We start from the raw sequence: 20,711 nt of genomic DNA on the forward strand, positions 1-20,711 counted from the left end.
CCTTTGCTGGAGTGAAGAGAACATCCCCAGTGGCAATCTGACCAGTACTATCTCAGCTCAATTACTGTATGTAATGAGACCTCTATGTGACCATTCATTTTGGTTTCACTTCGATGAAGCAATGCTGTGTTATATCTCATATATGTGACCGTCCAGCTTGAAACCTACAAAAGTCCCATATTGTGAAACATTGGTAGCTTCAAACAAACCGAGATTGAGGTATTAGCAGTTTGTCTGGACTATATGTTTTTGATAATTGCTTTCTATTGGAAATACAGTGTAGAATATTTTTATTGATTCTACTGCACAGCATGCCCGAGTGACCCTAATCTTTAAATCCTCTTTTCTCCCTTTTGTATGATGAAATTGTGCCTCCTTTTCAGTCAATGTTTCATAGGTCATGTATCATTTTAAAGCTTAGAGCTTACTCTTTTTTCTTTTCTTTTTTGGTCAAAAAGTGGAAATTAATTTTGGCCTACTTTTTGTGGGGTTTGAGCTGGGCGGTCATATATTATAATTTATTCTTTGTGTGTGTCAATCTCGACAGTGTTCATCTACTAGATTAATACCATGTAATTTCTTGCTTTTGTTCTGTTGCTTTCCTCTTTTTATACCCCCGCCAAACAAAGTTTGAAGGGGGTATATAGGAATCAGCGGACGGTCGGGCGGTCCGGCGGTCGGGCGGTCGGTCCGTTGCAAATCTTGCGTCACGAACTACTTCCTCAGTTTTCAACCGATTCCCATAAAACTTGGCACAGATGTGTGCCTTGGGTTGTAGATGTGCAAGACGTATTTTTTGACAGTACCCAAAAGTACGTTGCCATGGTAACGGCATATTATGGGCAAAAATGGGTACAAATCTTGCGTCGCGAACTCCTCCCACAGTTTTTGATCAATTTTTATGAAATTAGGTACAGATGTTCATCTGAATATGTTAATGTGCAAGACACATATTTCCGCAGTGGCAAAAAGTGCGTTGCCATGGTAACGGCATGTTATTGGTAAAATATAGGGCAAAATGCTTCATGGCAAAACTGCTTCATCAGTGTTCTTCCAATTCTCATGGAATTCATATTGAATGTTTGTCTTAGGATATAGGTCAGCATGACACATTTCTTGACAGTGACAAAAAGTATGTTGCCATGGTAACAGCTCACATATTATGAGCAAAATGATGGAAAATTTTGTGTTGCAAACTACTTCCTCAGTTTTTGCCCAATTTCCATGAAACTTGGTACAGATGTGTGCCTTTGGTTGTAGATGTGCAAGACGCATTTTTCGACAGTACCCGAAAGTACGTTACCATGGTAACGGCATATTAATGGCAGAAGATCAAGGAAAGATCTTGCGGATTTAACTACTTCCTCAGTTTTTTGACCAAAGCTTATGAAATGTTGTTTGGCGGGGGTATAACCAGTCGCTGTAGCGACATTTCTAGTTTTTTCTGCTCTCTCTCTCTCTTGCATTTGTGTGGTTAAACCAGTGAATGCAAGGCTTTCTTTAATATGAAACTTTAGAAGCAGCTTAACCATTACAATTGTATCTACACTATTGCAGCACTTCATTAGCTGTGGGGTTATGGTAATTACCATGGCAGTTGCATTTATCGTATGTAGCAAGACACGTCTATGTTGTGTGCCTCAGCTTGATTGATGTGATATCATGCACAGGTGCCTATCAAAGCTATCTTCAACTCATACAAGCTGTGGCTCCTGTAATACTTGGGAGTCTCATTATAGCGAGGTTGGTTATGAGAATCTGTATACGATGAGGTAAATCGCCAGGTGCCCATAAACCATTTCTTGTTAACCTGTGAAAATTGGAAGTTCTTTTATTGAGAGATAAATTTTGGGCAAAAAAAAAGAAGAAGAGAAAACTACAAAGAAAAACTTGTGCAGACATAACAAAGAAAATTTTCAGCTCCGAACCAAGCAGTGGAAAGAATCACACACCATTTCAAAACCAGCAGGCTACTGTTGAGTAAACACTCTCTTTAGTAATAGTATACAAATATACTTTGGCTTGAGAGTTTCTGGTAAAAACTATGGGCAGAGGTGACTCCAAAAGAACTATTCACTTTGAGGGTGTGCCCCTCAGGGAACAGTTCTTTTTGGAGTCACCAAAGCCTATAGTTTTAACAGAAACTTGAAATTAGCAAAGTATATCTGTTGTATAATTTGGATCAACAATTTGAACAAAAGAAGGGGAAAACAGAAAAAAAAATGAGGCGAGAAGTCATGTGGTAGATGTGATATTGTGAAGGAACCTTACACTGACTTAAAAAGCAGTGCACAATGTCAGAACTGCTTTGTGATGTTACAATTGTTTTGTTCGAAAATGTTAAATTTCCCAGAGCATGACAGTACAAAGCAGTGCGCAATTTCAGAATTACTTTGTGACACTATTGTTTTGATAGAAATTGTTACAGTTCACATAGTGATGGTATAAATCTGTGCACAATTTCAGAATTGCTTTGTGACATCATTTTGCAAATAGTATACTATTTGCAAAATGTCATCATGGAAATGACATCATTATGCCTCCGCCACGAAGTGGTGCCGGAGGCAGTATGTTTTCGGGTTGTCCGTCCGTCCTTCCGTCCGGCCATCATCAAATTTTGTGGACAGCGTAACTAAAAAACCTTTTAAGGTATCCTAATGAAACTTGGCATGTATGTGTATGAGGGGGTGAAGTTGTGCCTATCAACTTTTGGGTGCACATGCTTAAGGTCAAAGGTCAAAAGGTCAAGGTCAAATGCTCTAGATTTCACTATTTCCATCATATCTATGCTATGCTTGACGATATTGTCTTGAAACTTAGTGTATACAAATACTACCTAATTAGGATTCTCTGGTCAGAGTTTCAGGTCATGAGGTCTAAGGTCAAAGGTCAAAGGTCAAGTGAAAATGTTAAAATTTCACTTTTTTCTCCATATCTTGGAAATGGTTCAAGGTATCTTCATGGAACAGTATACAGTTAAACTCGCATAAGTCGATCTTCTCGGGACTGAGCAAAACACATCGACTTAGGCGATTTTCGACTTGTGCGTAAGTCGAAAAAAAATCGACTTACAGTTTCACCACAGGTACATACATGTATGTTTAATGTACATGTATGTTGTCTACTCTGGAGCCGAGAGCTGGAGCGGTGTGCCGCAGCATGGGTCGCCCAGCAGGGCTGCGGCTAACTTTGCATGGACAGTGCATTAGTATTGGCACAGGTCCGATTACTTTACACCCTTGTTAAACCTTGGGGAAATGAATATGAACGATATTTGAGCAGTGATTGATTCCAGTTTACCATACCGTGGCTTGAAATGCGTGTAGAGGTGCAATTCTGATTTACCCGTGCCCGTAACTTTCCCCCTACTTACCGCTTTGAAAACTCAGCAGCTTCATCCATTATACCACTCCACTGCACAGCGCTGCAAATGCCAAGCTACATGTACACTGCAAGCTCAATACTGTACATGTAAATGAACGCATGTGTACTGTACGAACGCTGTACACTGTACGTACGTAGCGCGACAGCTGACAGGGCTGTACCAGCGGACCTCCAAATACGAAGAGAGTCAAACGATCCCATGCGATCGCTTTGAATTTTGATTTTAGATCATTTTTTTTTTTGTCACCTCAAACTCATCTGACAAACAAAATGATGAGTAATAAATAATGAATAATAAATGACAGTGATTTATTACACAATAAAATCTTATTCGACTTAGGCACAGTGAATTCAATGGTTTTTCCGTGAAAGTGTTCTTGGAATTTCATCGACTTAGGCGAGTATTCGACTTACAAAATTCGACTTGTGAGTGAATCAATACACGTACGTCAATGGGGAAAAATCGGGACTTTTTAAAATCATCGACTTGGGCGATTATTCGACATATGCGACGTCGACTTAGGCGAGTTTAACTGTAAATGCATGTACTGACTGGCAGTGATTATCTAGGGAATTTGCGGTCATTGGGTCAAAGGTCAGGGGTCAAAGGTCAAGTCTTCAAAATTTGACTATTTCCCTCATAGTTATGCAGTGCCTGGCGGATTTTTTCCTCTAACTTGGTGTATACATGTATTAATACTCAATAGAGATTCCCTTTTTTTTTTGCCAAAATGTCAAAGGTCAAAGGTTAAGTGAAAGTGCTTCTTCCTCCATCTTGGAAGTGGCTCAAGTTGTCTTGAAACTTAGTAAATATTTATGCATGTTCTGCCTGACAGTGATTCTCGTATGAATTTTAGGGTCATAGGGTCGAAGGTCAAGAGTCAAAGGCCATGAGAAAATGGTAACAATTTACTATTCAATACAGAAATTGCACTTTTTATCCATACCTTGAAAATTACTCAATCCATAAACTTATAAAATGGTCAAAGTCAAGTAAAAGTCCTCAAATCCCAAAATACACCCTCTCCCATTCATCCATTTAAACCTACATTGTAGGTCAAGGAAGGTGAACATTCAACACATTTGTGACAAACATGTCATTTCAATATTTTGCCAATTATGTGAAACTGTCATCACAAATTGTCCACATGTACTATAGACCTATTAGGAGAATCATGCATTATGGCGGAGGCATACCAGTCGCCATAGCAACATTTCTAGTTTTGCTAATAGCACTCAATGGTGTCAAACATGCCAACATTCTGACATAGCTCAAAATACCTATAATCACATGAAGCTCTTTTAACCAATTACTTGAGGATAAATTTTAGACCCTAAATATAATTTGCATTATCACTGCATGCTTGTAAGTTCTGTAAAGTGAGTATTCACAGTGATTAGTGTCATATACGTGTGTACTTCATATTATCTGAGCTCCATTGGGTTAGTGGAAAAGGACATAATGAAAAGTAAGTCCTGTCTGCACGGCATGATTATATTCAAATCTGAAGCATTTGGTGTGTCTAAAAATAACATTTGTGTGTGTGTGTGTGTGTGTGTGTGTGTGTGTGTGTGTGTGCGCAATACTCTTAGTGCTTTCCTATTCCCCCCTTGTACATGTACTTTCCCATTCCCTGTTCATCATTGCTATTGTGTTGTATAAATGTTCATACAGTGTACATCAGTGGGCATGTTCCTAGGGTGTGGAAACGATGGTCCAGAGTACAAGATAGATTGGCTGGATCCAATAATCTTGTTATAATGGGATTACCCTGTAATTTGGTGAGCAGGGTTTCCAGTTCACAGAGATAGTGCATTGAAAGCATTTTGTGCACACTAGGGTAAACCAACTCAGTTGTTTTGTTCTTTTCAGCATTTAACTCTTCATGTACCATGGTCTTTGCTTAATTTCAGTTTAACTTTGTCATCTCCTAATTGTTGTTGCTAAGGCATTCTACATGCTGTTTTTTTGTCCCATTCATTGCACAGCTAGAACAGCTTGGTAAGATCAAGTGCTTCAGTAGACCATATTATACTTCAGATACTCCTTTCTCAGTACACAGTATTCCAGAGTGTGTGCTCCCTTTCCAATATTTAGATTGGTAAGGAGTGTAGATTTGAATTAAGTATATCATTTTAAAGCTTGAAAGTCTGCTCTTTTAGAATCTGCCCTAACTAAACATCCATGTGTGGCGACTTTTTGTTGGTGTTGTAATGCAGGGTCACATATTATGTAGTTTTCTTAGTTCATGCACCAGGCTACACAAGAGACAGTTTTAAAAACTTTATAAATGTGCATGATTCCCCTGTGCTGGTTATGGGCACATAACACCCAGATAACGTACGTATGTAAATTTTTTCTTTGCCTTCAAGTGCACATGTGTTTGTCAACTGTCTCTCTGTAGCAAGCAATCCAATGAATCTCTATTCGGTAGTGTATTCAAATTTTATGCATGCTTTGTTCACAAAAGTTACCTTTAATTCACAACCACAAGGCTTAACAAGGCTTGCCCTTCCTACAACATGTAGCAACAACTAAGTGAATTCTGGACTTAGAAACTTAATTGGAAGGCGCAGGTGAATAAAATGGTTCGTTACTATAAAGGCAGTAGGAAATAAAACATCCATGAATTGTGATATATTACAGAATTAGTATTGAGGAATGTAGCATTTCGTAACAAACACATATTATAGCACAGCTGTCTAATTTGATTATTTACAAATATTTCACACACAGATGTGGGGCTTATAATCTAAAAAGAACAGTATCTGTGTTAAAAAAAATGAAATATCTTCACCTCATGTACTTTCAGTTCTGTTTATAGTTGATATTTCTGATAATGGGCCAAATCCACTCTGTGGAATGCTTTTGGTGCATTGTGCTCAGTCTTGTGATGAACTATCAAGAGTGACAGACTTTACAAAGAAGAGAATTTGATAAAAATGTTTTCTTTTTTACCATTTCATGCAAAAGTTTTCTCATAATGCAAGATTTCAGATTTCATGTCGCTTGTGTTAGTCACTTGTTTTTTGAGTACAAACTTTATGCACAGTGCTAGCTAATGAATAAATGCATTACATGTAAAATCTATGAATTCTAATCAATGAATTATTTTGTAGTTCCAACACTTGAAAAGATATGACCCATGGTGAGAGGCTTATTGTCAATGTGAGGTCCACTTGTAGAGAGGAAAGTTTATGCCTGGAGTGTTATGTACTAAGATTCTCTTTTTCCATTAAACTTGCTTTTAACTTGCCATACGAAAGGCACAGCAATATATACCATTTAATAAACAGGCACTGGATTTAGGTTGGAAGTTTCTTGGATGTAGGGCTTATCATACATAAAGATGAACATGGAACAAACTGACAATATCTGTATGGTGTTGTGATATTTATGCACTTTATTTGTACATATAAGTTAATCTTTCAGATCGACTTCACAAGATATATGAATACACATGCAAATCTTAATCTCAATATACACTTAGTACTGATATATTTACAAAACACCAAAGCACTATTAGAATTAAAACTCATTCAAAGTTTGTTTCAAACCATATCCAGTACATGAACATCAAAATAAACCTACTTTCTAGATTGTTGACAGTATTTAAGTATGTTCATAGCGTATGCATCTCACGACCAGCTTTGTTGCACTGAAAACCTAAAAAATGAAAATAATGTAGTATTTCCACAGTATACATCACACATGTAGCTGCTCACACAGCTACTAGGTATTTGTCAACATCTGCTGCTGTTGCACAATCAGTTTTCATATTTTGAGCTATAACCTGTGCATATCAGATAATATGTATTTTCCTTCCAAACATCATTGAAATTGGAGCCTAGACTGCTCTCTGTTTTATTGCTATCAAGGGTAGGAAGTATGAGGTACATGGCATAATGGTAACATACTCGCAGCATGGCATATTTTTTTTTTCATTAAACCTGTTTATCCTTAATGAAATGTACCCGGAAAACATTTTGCTTGCTTGCTCTTGCCTTGAAAATGATGACAAAATACCCAATACAATACGGTATGGTTTACGGGTATACTGCCCAATACACACACAGCTCAACAACAATAACAAAACATTCACTTGCACATGAATTTTTTTTGAGGGGTTGTTATACAGTAAACCTCGCATGAGTCGAAGTTCTCGGGACTGACAAAAATGCGTCGACTTAAGTGAACTTCCACTCTCGCGAGAGTCGATTTTTTTTCGACTCACAGTTAAATATGTACATGTGTTATAGTACATTTGTATGCATGTGTGTGTGTGTGTGTGCGTGCGTGTGTGTGTGTGCATTCTAATTTGTCTGTTCTTGAAGATAATGTTATTATTTTGTTCTAAATTGAACATGGAATTTGTATCAATACTAGTAGTTAAACGTAGTTCTGAGAATGTCTGCGCTAATGTGCATGTGCTATGTCTATGGTGCAACATAGGTAGCCATCTCTGTCAACCTACCCTGAGACAAACACTCTCCCAGGCCCATCCCACCTCCATTGAACAAAACTATACAGCCAGCCGGGCACGCACAAACAAGCTCCGCCCACTTCGCCTGTCACTAAAATATCAAAGCAGCGATTGGTTGACCAAGGAGTTCTAGCTTGACATGGATAAAGTATGGATGTGCTGTTTGTATGGATAAAGTATGGATCGATGTGCTGTGTGCATACATGTATACATGTGTATGTATTCGACATGCGTGCGGAGCGGTACTATGGTGAGCGTGCATGCTTACCTGCAGCAAGTCAGGGACGGGGTTCGACGTTCTGCGACATGCCGATTTTTTTTTTTTTTTTTTTTGTTCTCTAAATGTAATGAGAATGCCTGACAAAATATTAATCTTCTTCGGCTCAAGTGATGTAAACTACGTGTATTTTGTACAAAAGGGACTGAATGTTTTACTTCGACACATCCGAAATTCGACTCTCGTACTTCGGCTTATCCAAATATTTCTTAGAGAAAATACATAGGGAAAATCGGGACTTTTTATTTTGCTTCGAGTTAAGTGATTTTCGACTCACTCGACGTCGACTTATCCGAGGTTTACTGTATGTTCAAATTTTGTTTATTGTTTTGAATTCCAGTGAGCTTTGTGAAACTGAATTTTGCCTATAACCCTGTAAGCAGAGGAGTTGAATACTTGCAAAAAGAAAAATGGCATTATCAGTTGCATTTGTAAAGATAATATTCTGAAATGCAATAAAGGTCAAAACAGAGGAAACCAATGTGAAAAAACAACAATTATAAAGTGGTGTTCTGTTGTCTTTATGGCTATTAATGCCAGACTGAAATGCATTAGATTTAATTCTGTTGACAACCAAAGTTTTGAGACAAGTTAATATTTGTACAAGTGCATACCCACAGGGCAAGAAAGAAACAATGCAAGACCATCGTTCCTTGAGCAAAGTAGGTTTAGCAAATTACTGCTTGAATGTAGTGGTTCTAGTACCACATCACAGCTGTACAGGTCTGTAATAAATCTATGTGATTACATCCTATCACATCTTACAAGTGCATATTATTCTCTGGAAGAATTACACATGTTGCATAGAGTGGGAGCTTAACCTTGTGCATGCATGTCACTCCTGGGCATAGGTAAGCTAAACATGTTGTATAGCAAAACATTATAACATTTAACCCACATAATACACAAAAAATACCATCAACACATAACCTTTGATAATAACAACTACTGGTGGACTTCAGTGAAATGTATATACATTCACTGGACTCTCACATGAAGCAAGGTATAGTTTTCCAGTCAACACATTAAATATTTGTGTCAACATTGTGTCAACATTTTTGTACACTGCTGAAAACGACTTATTATAGAAAAATGGTACAGCTGTATATTCAATTTGTCAGAGGGATTTCATTTTTTAGGATGGTCAACTTGCACGGTGGATGATACAAGCCTGAAATCTCTAACATTTAATGAAGAGACATTTCTTTTCAGTACTTACAGCATCATACACGTATACGTCTTTGTGTTATCTCTGAGTGCCTTCAGTGATGTACATACCTGCATGTAAGAACATACCTTTAATATTGTGCTAGCTACCATATGGTCTTGATGTTGTAGATTGTTCAATATTCCTGAAATCATGGTTTTGTATTGATCTGAACCCTTCTCAGCCCCACACTAAATTTCCTTCTAGTCCATGTTGCCATCAGGCTGACTCTGCCAAATTACAATGAGCTGTCAAATCACCATTTGTGTTCATGTTGCAACATTATCACGCAAAGAGCATAATCATATCAACCAACAGTTGGCTCAATCAGAAGTGCATTGTACAGTGTATCTGAAAGAGAGCTAGCAGTGTATTATCATGGATAAGGAAAATGAAAAGGCCAGATGTTCTCTCTACAGCAAAATGCATACAAACGGTTGAGCTCAAAATGTTGCTTTGCCAAACATACAACTTTGAAAACTTTGTATCAAAATAGCCTTAGAATGTAAGTCATTTTGTGGACACACATTTTTAATAGAAAATAACATGTAAGAAAATACCTTGCCACAACATTTTTTTTTTTCTTTAAATATAACATTCGTTAAAACTTACAAATGTATATTTTCCACAGCACGAAATAATTACAAACATTATTAGGGTACACGATTTCATGTAATACATGCTCTTTATGTCGCAGTTGCTGATTCTCGACTTATTTGGCGAGAAATTAACCATTGGTGCAATGATGCAATGTGCAGAGATTAAAAAGTTGTACATTGTATATGTCTAATTCCACACCTTGTTCAAGTTAGCTGTGACGAATACAGTAAAATCAGACCCTGAATCACAAATTAATGGAATTTTATATATAAATTTTCTGTGTTTTCAGTAATCAGTGACTGATGATAGTCACAACCTAATGTATTCAAACTGGCAAGGGTTGTGATGTTATCACCTCATCAGTTTCCCATTGAACTGTACTATACGAAAATGTTCTTCCTTTGGTGTGAAATCAATGAGAATAAAATGTTTGATCCCTGACATCAGATCATTGAAATCTGTTAACCCTTTATGTGCCACGTTCACACGTCTGACTCAGTCGATGGCGTGCCAACTTCGCATATTCTGCTCAAACGCACATACCCACCCAAAACGATCTATAAATCGCCAAATGCTGCAGTACAATGAAAGCATTTCTTGCGATTCCGTTACTGTTACATACATGTATGCAGCTTGCATTTTATGTGGTGATTGACTATCAAGGGGTATTCCTTACTGGAATTGACAGTACATTCTAAGTATCTGTAACTATTTTGTGTGCAAAAGGTATGTCTCATATAATAAAAGAACTATAGGCCTACTGGCCATTTGAGAAAAAAAAAATAAATGAAAGATTTGTCGTACAATCCACATCAGAGCAAAGTTTTACATTTTCTCTACAACTTTGCTCATTTAGGTCCAGGTAACAGAAATCTATAAAAGTTTAAAAGATTTTTAAAACAACATTTTCCCAAAGTATGACTATGAATAATGTGGCACACAGGGGGTTTACACCATGGCACATAAAGAGTTAATAACCAAGCAATGGTAACATAAAAGGGAAAAAAGACTGCAGGTGCTAATTTCATTTTTAACCACAACATGATTTTTGTAATTTTGCATACAAGCCAATAGAAAATTTTTGAGATGATGACTTCTTCACGTCTTTCAATGTATTCTGTGGAAACATGATAATTTCTAAATTCTGTAACATTTTTCAGATTTCCTCTATTACAGTCAATTCAAACATGTTTTGGAATTGCACTTGGAATTTCCCATGCTGTTGTGTAAACAGCATAGTATCTGACTTTAAAATAAAGTTATAATGACTACTTGTATCTTGATAGTCCATATTATATCTGCTACAAAGTACAAAAGGACATCCAAAGACTTTGAAAATGGCAGTGGTAAGGTGATATTCAGTATTGCTCTTTTCCAATATATTAATCTGAGCTTAGATGTAAAATTAAATCGTACCTGTCAGTAACCAAAGCAATGCACTCCTAGCTGTTGGTATTTATTTCTACCTTGAATTTTGTGTGATTTGACTGCATATTACTTTTAAATGGATGGCACTGCTGAGACTGTGCATTGTAAATGACACAATCGCAAACTCATTCCTAGTCTCCTGTAGTTACAAAATTATAGCTCTAGTGTTCACTCCTTGGGAAGACTATCAATCGAGATGTTGGTTGTGTCTCCTATCATGTAATAAAAAATGAGTATCATGTAGTAAAAAATGAGTATCTGTGTGCCAAACCACTGCAGGTACCATGTTATCCATCTGTGCTGACCTTTGTTTATTTGCAGCTATCAAGGTTGCACACATGTGTGCTGTAGCAATGAAGTAGCAGTCATGAGGATCACTGCAGAGTCCTGTAAGGAATACAATTGGGACCATCTAATCCTCATTATCTTGCAAGCATTGGTGCTGAATACGGCGAAACTAACATTTCTTAACCAGAGAGGATGAGTCCCGAGTATACTCGGGCAGGCGTCTATAGGAAATGTGTCATAGCAAAATCAAACCGTCCTCAACGGATTAAAGACAGACCCGTGGAAAGTGATGTCCAAGTTCCAACATCTACACCGGTGTTCATCATCTGATACCAATGCTACACAGAAGGTGAAATTTGTCAGGAGGTTTCTACAGCTGTCAATGTTCAACACCACACATGTAGTTTGAAATCTCATCATATCCGAGCAAGACCAAGACAACATTAAGATGACTAAACTCCGATCTCTGTGACTGGCACTGTGCAGAATCATCATGCCTTCACCAGTGTATCCACTACTGGTTCAGAAATGTTTGCATAGCTGGGCACGGTGTCTGACCATATCAATATCGGGTGTATAACATCCAAGGTGTTAATGTGTGATCCAATGCTTGTCAGGTGAGATGTTATCCAACCCAGCCATCCCAAAGTTCTCTACTGCAATGCAAAGAAATAATATGTAAATACAAACATTACACAGTATTACAAGTAAAAATATAACATATCTCCTCTAACTTGAATGAATTGCAAATACAAGTGTATGCCTTTCTCTCCTTGGGAAATAAGTATTCTTTATGTGGCTTGACCGAGATGCTATCCTCCATTATTCTGTTTATTCTGGTACATGTGTTTACGGTGGAAAATCTGAAGTTTAAGGTGGAAGAATGAACTAAAATCCGAAAGCACTGATGATTTATTCCCTTTGTTAGGGATTTGCATCATGAGCAAGATCAATAGCCATCAGTTTTGCAACAAGATAGAAGAACCCTAGGGAAAATACAGCTCCATTTTTAGTATTTGACAGGTAAATTTTGAGTTCTTAGGGCTGGTAGACAAGTCCACTCCGTTCATGAAGAGACTGTGTCCAAAGGTAGTATCATTGCTAATAAAGTTAGTAGTTGCTACTAGTTGTACCCCCCCCCCCAAAAAAAAAAAAAAAAAGAAAGAAAGAAAATGAAGTGAACAAATGAGAGTTTACAGTAAGAATGCAGAAAATGGTGCAAATGAAGAGGGAACATGAAGTGTGTAGTGTGTATACATGCTGGAGAGACAAAGAAAGTCACATAGATCACAAGAACAAAGATTCAATAGATTTAACAGAGAATAAAAGAGGAAATATACCACAGAGTACTAGGTTATGTCTGTAAGTAGCAAGCTTAACTGTGAGAGTTATTTTTGGCAGTTTTAAGCTCCAACTGTTATCTTTAAATGTATTATTGCATCAAAGCATCTCTGAAATCTGTGCTTAGAAAGAAGAATATCTATTCATGAAACTTGTGAATGAGAAAAGTGTAAGAAAGAAAAGAAACAATGGGACGTGACAGTTTAAGCAGACACAGAGTAACATGATACCATTCATGAAAACAAGCTGCAACAAAAGTAAGTCTTTAAGTGTAAGTCTTTAGTCTTAACTTTAACAGAAAGGTTGTAGTGAGGCTTCCCAACTTTTGTTTAATAACAAATTGGAGACAGTAACCCTCTTTTGTGTAAAGTGTTTTTCTCGTTCCACCACATTGGTAATCAGCTGGAAAAAAAAATTCAAGAAACTTCCATCCACCTAGCTTGACCAGAAATTAAAATACCGGTATATATATATATTTTTTTTTTTTTTTGATTCTATGAATGCGGAAAGGCACTGCACATGGTGCCTTGAAGTAAATGGGGTTAATAACTTGTGGGGAATTTTGCATTTTATCGTAGGCTAAATATTACAATTTTTGAAAGTCTTTTTCTTGTGTGTGTGAGTAATTAAAAATCACCTTCTTTTTCAAGATGCTCTTTCTCTTATTATGACTTACAAAAGAGGGATACTGCATCAAGCACAAGCAAAAACATCATACAATGATAGCATACAAGAAAAAACAAAATTGAGACCAGAAACAAGCCAATGAAAGCACCATTTTGGGATTAGTTAGCCATCAAGCATCAGACGAAGTGCTGGAAGCCGAGTGTATCTCTATGCTAGGGCTGATACCTGCTGGTCTGGGGGAGGGTCTGCCATAGTGAGGTCGGCTGGTGGGAAACATCTGTGAAACAAGGGAAAACAGAGAGAGAGAGAGTGTATGTGTGTGTGTGTCAGAGAGGGGTGCTTAATGTTTAGACTGCCCAAAAGTTTTAGGGAAGCTTCTCAGGTGAAAACCAATCGTGATCAGAATTTGATTGTATTTCTACAGCAAGACGCAAGAATGGAGTGAAAAAGAATCTCCTCTAAGGCTTATATTCATGTCTTCACTATCGTACAAGGAATGACCACAACCAGACCATGTTGACTTTTTTACCTGATCACTACTCACATGAAGTTTGACATATACTGAGTATTACAGAATAGATATTTCTTTGTACTTCATTCAACAACATGGCTTGATATTAAAACAAAAATCAATGATATATGTTCATTGTGATACCAGAGCCTTGAGGTACAATGTATATCATATTAAAATTCGACAAAATTATCAGTTGTACTTTCCAGTATGATAAAATGATATCAATATAGTTTTACTAACAAGGGTAACCTCTTCAGTGTTAACAATGCTTTCTCAAAGAGCCCTGCTATAATAGCAATCCTACACATTGCCTGGTATTCATTTATACACCTGGGTCAAGGGGGACAATGTGAGCAAAACATCTTGTCCAAGGATCAAGCAGGATTACAACCAAAAACATTCTGTGTACAAACTCTAAGTCCCGAATTCACGAAGGTGGTACAAATGAAACCATGGAGCGCCAAGTGTCGCACGGAATATTTCGTTACGAAATTGGTCATTTCGACAAAATGACCGTTTCGTTAACGAAATCATCATCTCGTGGACGAAATGTTCATTTAGTTACAAAATGTTGTCATTTCGTTACAAAATGATCATTTCATCGATGAAATGACTGATTTCGTAAAGATATATTCCATGCGACACTTGGCGCTCCATGGCTTTTGTCCATGGTTTAAACCATGGTTTCATTTGTACCACCTTCGTGAATTAGGGCCTAAGTGGTCTGATCCAGCCTATACTTACAGCACTCTCACAATCAAAACCATGCATCAATGTTGGTTACTTCTGTTCAAACCGTGCTCATTGTCATTGCCATCATTTCCCTTACACGCCTCAAAAGGTGGTTTCTGAAAGCAAACTTACCACTAGATTTCTTTGAGCTCTTCCTTCTTCTACCAGAAGGGTGACATCTCCTTCCTCGACACGTTCTAAAGTCATCTATCTGAATGTGCAACTCGGTTTGTATGCTGGGATCTAGGGATGAGGCTTTATTTGTTAGCTACAGGATGGAATAACACAGAAGATTGTGAAAGTTCAAGTGAATATTCATGAATCAATGCTGACAGTGGTTGGACTACATTGTACTTCATACCTTGACGTAAGCATTTGTAGAGCTTGTTAAGTAGTACCTGTTTACAGTGTCAAGAATCAATGAACAGCACACACACATTTTGCTGGGAACATTGTTTTGTATTATATTATAGCCCCTCTAATTGACGTATATTGTACTGTATTATGTAACACAGCCCCTCTAAGTGACAGAGATGGCAATGTACATAATTTGTGAATGGGAAAGTTAACAGATGAAGAAAGGACAAATCCAAAAGTCAATATTGACATGCAAAGATACATTGTATATGGTGAGAATTCACACATCTCCACTTAGTCTATTGCCATGGATAATCATGCCATGCCACTTCCTACCTGGTGGGGATCCACATGCGGCCTCATGTCAAAATACTCCCGGAAATTTGTGACAAACTCACAGTAGAGAAAGTTGTGAGTTTTGTTGATAGTCCTCACACAGTAGTAGGAGTTATTTCTTGTGTTCAGGCAGGCACATATTGCACCCTCTGCAAAAAAAAACAAGGAAAAGTAGAAATTACGCGGTGCGTAATATATGTCCCCGCTGGAAAAAGCATTTAGGAGCAAAATGTACAATGTAGGTAAAAAGATCAAGATCAAGGTCAAAGGTCAAAGGTCAAAATTCTATGTAGAAGTTTTGAAGCCCTCACCTAGTGCCATCACATAAAGCAAATGGAATCGAAATCGGGTTAGAAATGGCGAAGGAGTAGCATTTTGTAGCCAATGTACAATATGGGTCAAAAATCAAGGTCAAAGGTCAAAGAAGTCAAAGGTCAAAATTCTGTGTAGGAGTTTTGAAGCCCTCACCTAGTGCCATCACATAGAGCAAACGGAATCGAAATCGGGTTAGAAATGGCGAAGAAGTAGAATTTTGTAGCCATTGTACAATATAGGTCAAAAATCAAGGTCAAAGGTCAAAGAAGTCAAAGGTCAAAATTCTGTGTAGAAGTTTTGAAGCCCTCACCTAGTGCCATCACATAGAGCAAACGGAATCGAAATCGGGTTAGAAATGGCGAAGGAGTAGCATTTTGTAGCAAAATGTACAATATAGGTCAAAAATCAAGGTCAAAGGTCAAAGAAGTCAAAGGTCAAAATTCTGAGTAGAAGTTTTGAAGCCCTCACCTAGTGCCATCATATAAAGCAAACGGAATCAAAATCGGGTTAGAAATGGCGAAGGAGTAGCATTTTGAAGCAAAATGTACAATATAGGTCAAAGGTCAAGGTCAAAGGTCACAACTGAAATTCTGTATAGAAGTTTCAAAGCTCCCATGTAGTGCTATCATATAAAGCAAACAGAATCAAAATCGGGTTAGAAATGGCGAAGGAGTAGCATTTTGAACATTTTGATCACACACGGACGCACAGACAGACGGACAGACGGACACACACACGTACGGAGCCCGTTTCATAGTCCCCTGCTCGAACTCGTTCGGCGGGGACAAAAAAAGGTAACAATACAAAGTACTGGTACTTGTGTACTGATATACTCATGGTGAGAATTGTGAAATGTAGCACAAATGACACAAAACAGACTGAGAACAAAAGCCAATAATTACTATGATAAGGCTCCAGTCTTGTCAACTGTCACCAGAAACAGTGAAATACACCAAGTTTAGTTTATCTATCACCCACCGATGATATCACTTTCTTCTACCAATTCATAGTATCTGCATCCTGTACAGTGTCACTGTTTCCGTATACTTTCTCTGTGACACCCTCCAGTTTCCACAAATTCATAAGAAGGTGGAACTTTACTTGAATATGTGGCAGTCACATGACTGGTACGACTGGACAACTGCATCATCTCTGCCTGTTTACATATTTTATTCTAAAACCTGTCAGTGTTATACTCCCTTCTACAGGTACCTTTAACATTTTTGATACATGTACCATTATCATACAAATAATTTTGACCCTTTCTGTGTAAAGTAACACTATATCTAAGACTAATCATTTGTAGTTCTCATACAGTACTACTCAATAAAGCTCAACATCAAAGTGCTTTAATACTCTAATCAATTTTTTTTTTTGTTTCTACAGGTTTTGCTGATCCTTTCTTCAAATAGCAGAGCTATATACAGCTTGCACAAAGAGATTTTTCTCCATTTTCAGAAGAGCCATCTCATTAGATGTACTGATGCATAAACTATTGCCAAACTTCTGATTGTTGAGTGTAAAAATTCACCTGACAGCAAAACAAGAACATAACATATGCATTAAATGTGAAGTCCCCTTCCTGTTCTGTAAAATGCTTACGTGTCCAGTATGGAGGAGTCTTCCAGTGGTCATTGTCATGGTAGAAGCAACTTAATCCACGAAGGTGGCAAGGTTTTCTGCTTTTCATTCGGTCCTTGAGTTTGAGCTTCTTAGCCTTAGCCCTGGCTTTGGCTTTCTTGTGGCTTTTTCTCAGAACTTGGTTTTGATCATCTCTGTTCATTGGGAGAAAAATACTGTAATAGCAACATCAAACTGCAGAGTGTGGAATTAAGCAATATTATAGCTAAGAACTGTCTGTGTTCTCTTAATAATCTATTTAGCTGTGAAAAACAATATAAATAGTCAAGTTTTGCTTCAAAACAATGCAAAAAAAAAATAACAAAAAACAGCAAAAACTAATTATTGAACATGTGCTATGAAATGTTAAACTATGACTATTGCAGTCTCACATATGAAAAGGATTCATTTAAAAGATGGTGCATTGCATTGTGGATAGACTACAGGAGAGCTATCCAGTACGATGAACACAAACCTGCATGGCATCATTTATAAATTACATGAAATGCTTGCTTTCACTGAGTATACTGTAGAGGCATTCTGACTGATCCATGCTAGTTTAACAAAGGACACAACCTCTCACCTCTGCATCTCAAGAAGTGGTGACTGCAAGAACTCATTAACCTCCACCTGATCTTCCTCTTCATCATCCTGCGCTCTGACATAATCTTCACCATCATCATCATCTTCTTCTTCAGGATCAAAATGTTCTGAGCCCATTTCAATGAGTGGAACTTCAAGCTCAAGGTCATCCATGTCCATCTCAACAACTTCTGTCTCTTCACAGATGCATTCTCCACCAATCATTGTACCAGTATAACTCTGTTTGTCTTCATTCTGGTCCCTAGTCCTGTCAATGCTCTCTTGTTCAGTTTCCTCCATCTCAACTGTTGCCATGACGACATGCATCCCTTCATCTTCTGACTCTTCCAAACTGTCTCCAGGTTCTGTGGATCCAGTAGGAATGCTGCTGCTATTTCCTTCACTTTGAACGGGAGCCTCGGATGTCATGCTGCTGGTTGCCTCAGAACTTTCAGGCTCCTCAGAGCCTATTGAAGGCATCAAATTCTCTGGGATCTCTACACTGTATGTTGGTTCCCCCTTTGGAAGTGAGTCCAGGAGCTCCTTGTCTGGACGGAAGTGCTTGAGGAAGGTCTTGATCTCCTTGAGCTTCCCCATGTACCGTCTCAAGTAGCGTAGCTGATTCTCCACTGATTTCTTGTGTTCTCGCCAAGCCTGTCTTGATGCAAAGACCTGGCACAAAGGAAGAGGATAGCAGTGAACGACCAATAGGGGTATTTGAGTCAATAACTCTCATGACCCAGGGGAAGGGAAGTAGATTTAGTTTCAGTTCCAGAGGTTTTACATATGTCTTTGAACCTGTCTATTATATCATTTTAAGGAAAATTGCTACAAAAATGACAGATGAATGCATCAACAACTATACTGCTATGTCTTGGCACAATATCATCAGAACAACATTAGTTATTGGTTTTGATGATACAAGGTCTGCTTTGCTTGGCATATAGATGAAATCTATATCAAAGTTGTCAGCTGGCACTTTACAGGAATTGCTCATTCACACTTCTTCTTTTTTTTTTTGGCGTGTGTAGATTGTTATAAACTGCACAATTGAAAGATTTATTTACAACCTAGATCACCTGCAAAATTTCAAGTTGCTACTGTGGGAGTTACAATACTATGTTTTTGTAATCATCTTCTAGGACATACTATCCTGGTTTATGGCTGGAGTGAAAATAGAATACCTCATTATCACAGATAATGGTCTCATTGGCCAGAATCTGGCACATAGCATCCAGTCCAGCATTGTCGATGACCTCATTGTTCAGCAGCATGACCTCATTAGATGTCTCATAGGAGACTTCTCGCTTCCCACGCAGAAAACTCTTTGCCTTGAAATTGCCTTCCTCACAAGTGATGTGAAATCAAAGAAAAACAGGAATCACAGAAAAACATTTGAATCCACAATATCATGCTGATTTCTGTATGATATGTGCTCCTTTCCTAGTATGATGCTACTAAATGTACTTCTATAATCTTCATTGTGATGTCACCTTTGTCATACATCCATGCACAAGTTCTCTCGTATTTCATTCACAAAACTTTGATAGTTGTACAATGTACCAATAATTCACAACATCCAGTACATTGTATATGTCATCAGATATTAGAATTGACCCAACAACATGGTTACACTCAATAATTTTGGCTGTCTCAGCATGCAGTACAAAACAAAAAGAAGCAATTGAAAACCAAATCATTTCTTTTAAATATCATATTTTAGGAAACGTGAGAAGTCCAGCTCACCTTGACCACTTGCACCAGTGTGCTTCTTTAGAAACTTTCTCTGCTGTCTCCTCTCTGACCGAGACATCTCGCTGTTTGCTTTGACAGCGAGTGGTGGGGGTGCACATTCACACTGGTCTTTGTGCTTGATGCGACACTTTCGCATGTGAAGGGAATCATCTGCTTCTCTTACACACACCTTGGCCTGCCAAAACATAAAGTCAACATGGAAAAAGAAGGCAATGCATAATGCTATATGGAAATTGATGACTGCAGTATTACCATGTAGACTTTGAAATGTACATACAATGTAAAACAAGAATGTGATGGTATTGAAACAAATCTTATATTATATACTGTGCTTTGTTCACAGACTGCCATAGATGTCTTGAAACCTATGATCACCTAATAGAGATTAATGAATCCCTGTCATCTCTATGTCTATACCTATATACATTCATGTATCGCCATGGCCATGGCAAAGTACATTGTTATGCTTGAGGGAGTCTTTTAACTTAAAATTAAATCAAACTGTGAGGAATTACGTAAGTGCTAATGAAAAAGCTCAGTAAAATACAGCTGAGTGCCTGCATGGGTACTTGACCCGTTGCGGACGGTTCGATTTTGCTACAATTATACACATTTCCCACAGATACCTGCCCGATTATACTTGGGACTTGCCCTCAATAGGTTAAAGGGTTAGGCACAAAATGGAAAAATTATGAGAAACACTATTATGCAAAGAGTCTGTCAAAATCAACACAATTGAATACAAGGAAACAAGATAAAGTATACACTGAACATTAAAGAAATCAGGAAAAAAAACCCCACAAAATGAGCATAAAAACTTAAAGGGACACAGAAAAGGGATAAACCTAGCACCTAGTACAATAT

The 20,711-nt window shown here is 37.8% G+C and overlaps 1 protein-coding gene across 3 annotated transcripts in view; it reads right to left on the reverse strand.

Moving 5' to 3' along the window:
* Nucleotides 1–11,122: 11,122 nt before the first annotated feature.
* The window catches only part of LOC140239904 (extracellular sulfatase Sulf-1-like), a 75,911-nt gene continuing 66,322 nt past the window's right edge, over nt 11,123–20,711 (reverse strand). The window contains exons 10-17 of one of the 3 annotated variants that reach the window (XR_011901999.1): nt 19,839–20,022; nt 19,277–19,434; nt 18,094–18,764; nt 17,493–17,665; nt 15,576–15,724; nt 15,015–15,150; nt 13,785–13,913; nt 11,123–12,321 (exon numbers count right to left, since the gene is read on the reverse strand). Coding sequence is in view for 1 of the 3 variants with exons in the window: in XM_072319719.1 (XP_072175820.1) it covers nt 12,294–12,324; nt 13,862–13,913; nt 15,015–15,150; nt 15,576–15,724; nt 17,493–17,665; nt 18,094–18,764; nt 19,277–19,434; nt 19,839–20,022 (1,554 nt within the window). In the remaining 2 variants the exon portion in view is untranslated. Of the gene's footprint in view, nt 12,325–13,784; nt 13,914–15,014; nt 15,151–15,575; nt 15,725–17,492; nt 17,666–18,093; nt 18,765–19,276; nt 19,435–19,838; nt 20,023–20,711 lie in introns of all 3 variants that reach the window. The other 2 variants (XR_011901998.1, XM_072319719.1) reach the window with 2 other exon arrangements.

This window comes from Diadema setosum, chromosome 16, assembly GCF_964275005.1.
Source record: "Diadema setosum chromosome 16, eeDiaSeto1, whole genome shotgun sequence".
Classification (NCBI taxonomy): Eukaryota; Metazoa; Echinodermata; class Echinoidea; order Diadematoida; family Diadematidae; genus Diadema; species Diadema setosum.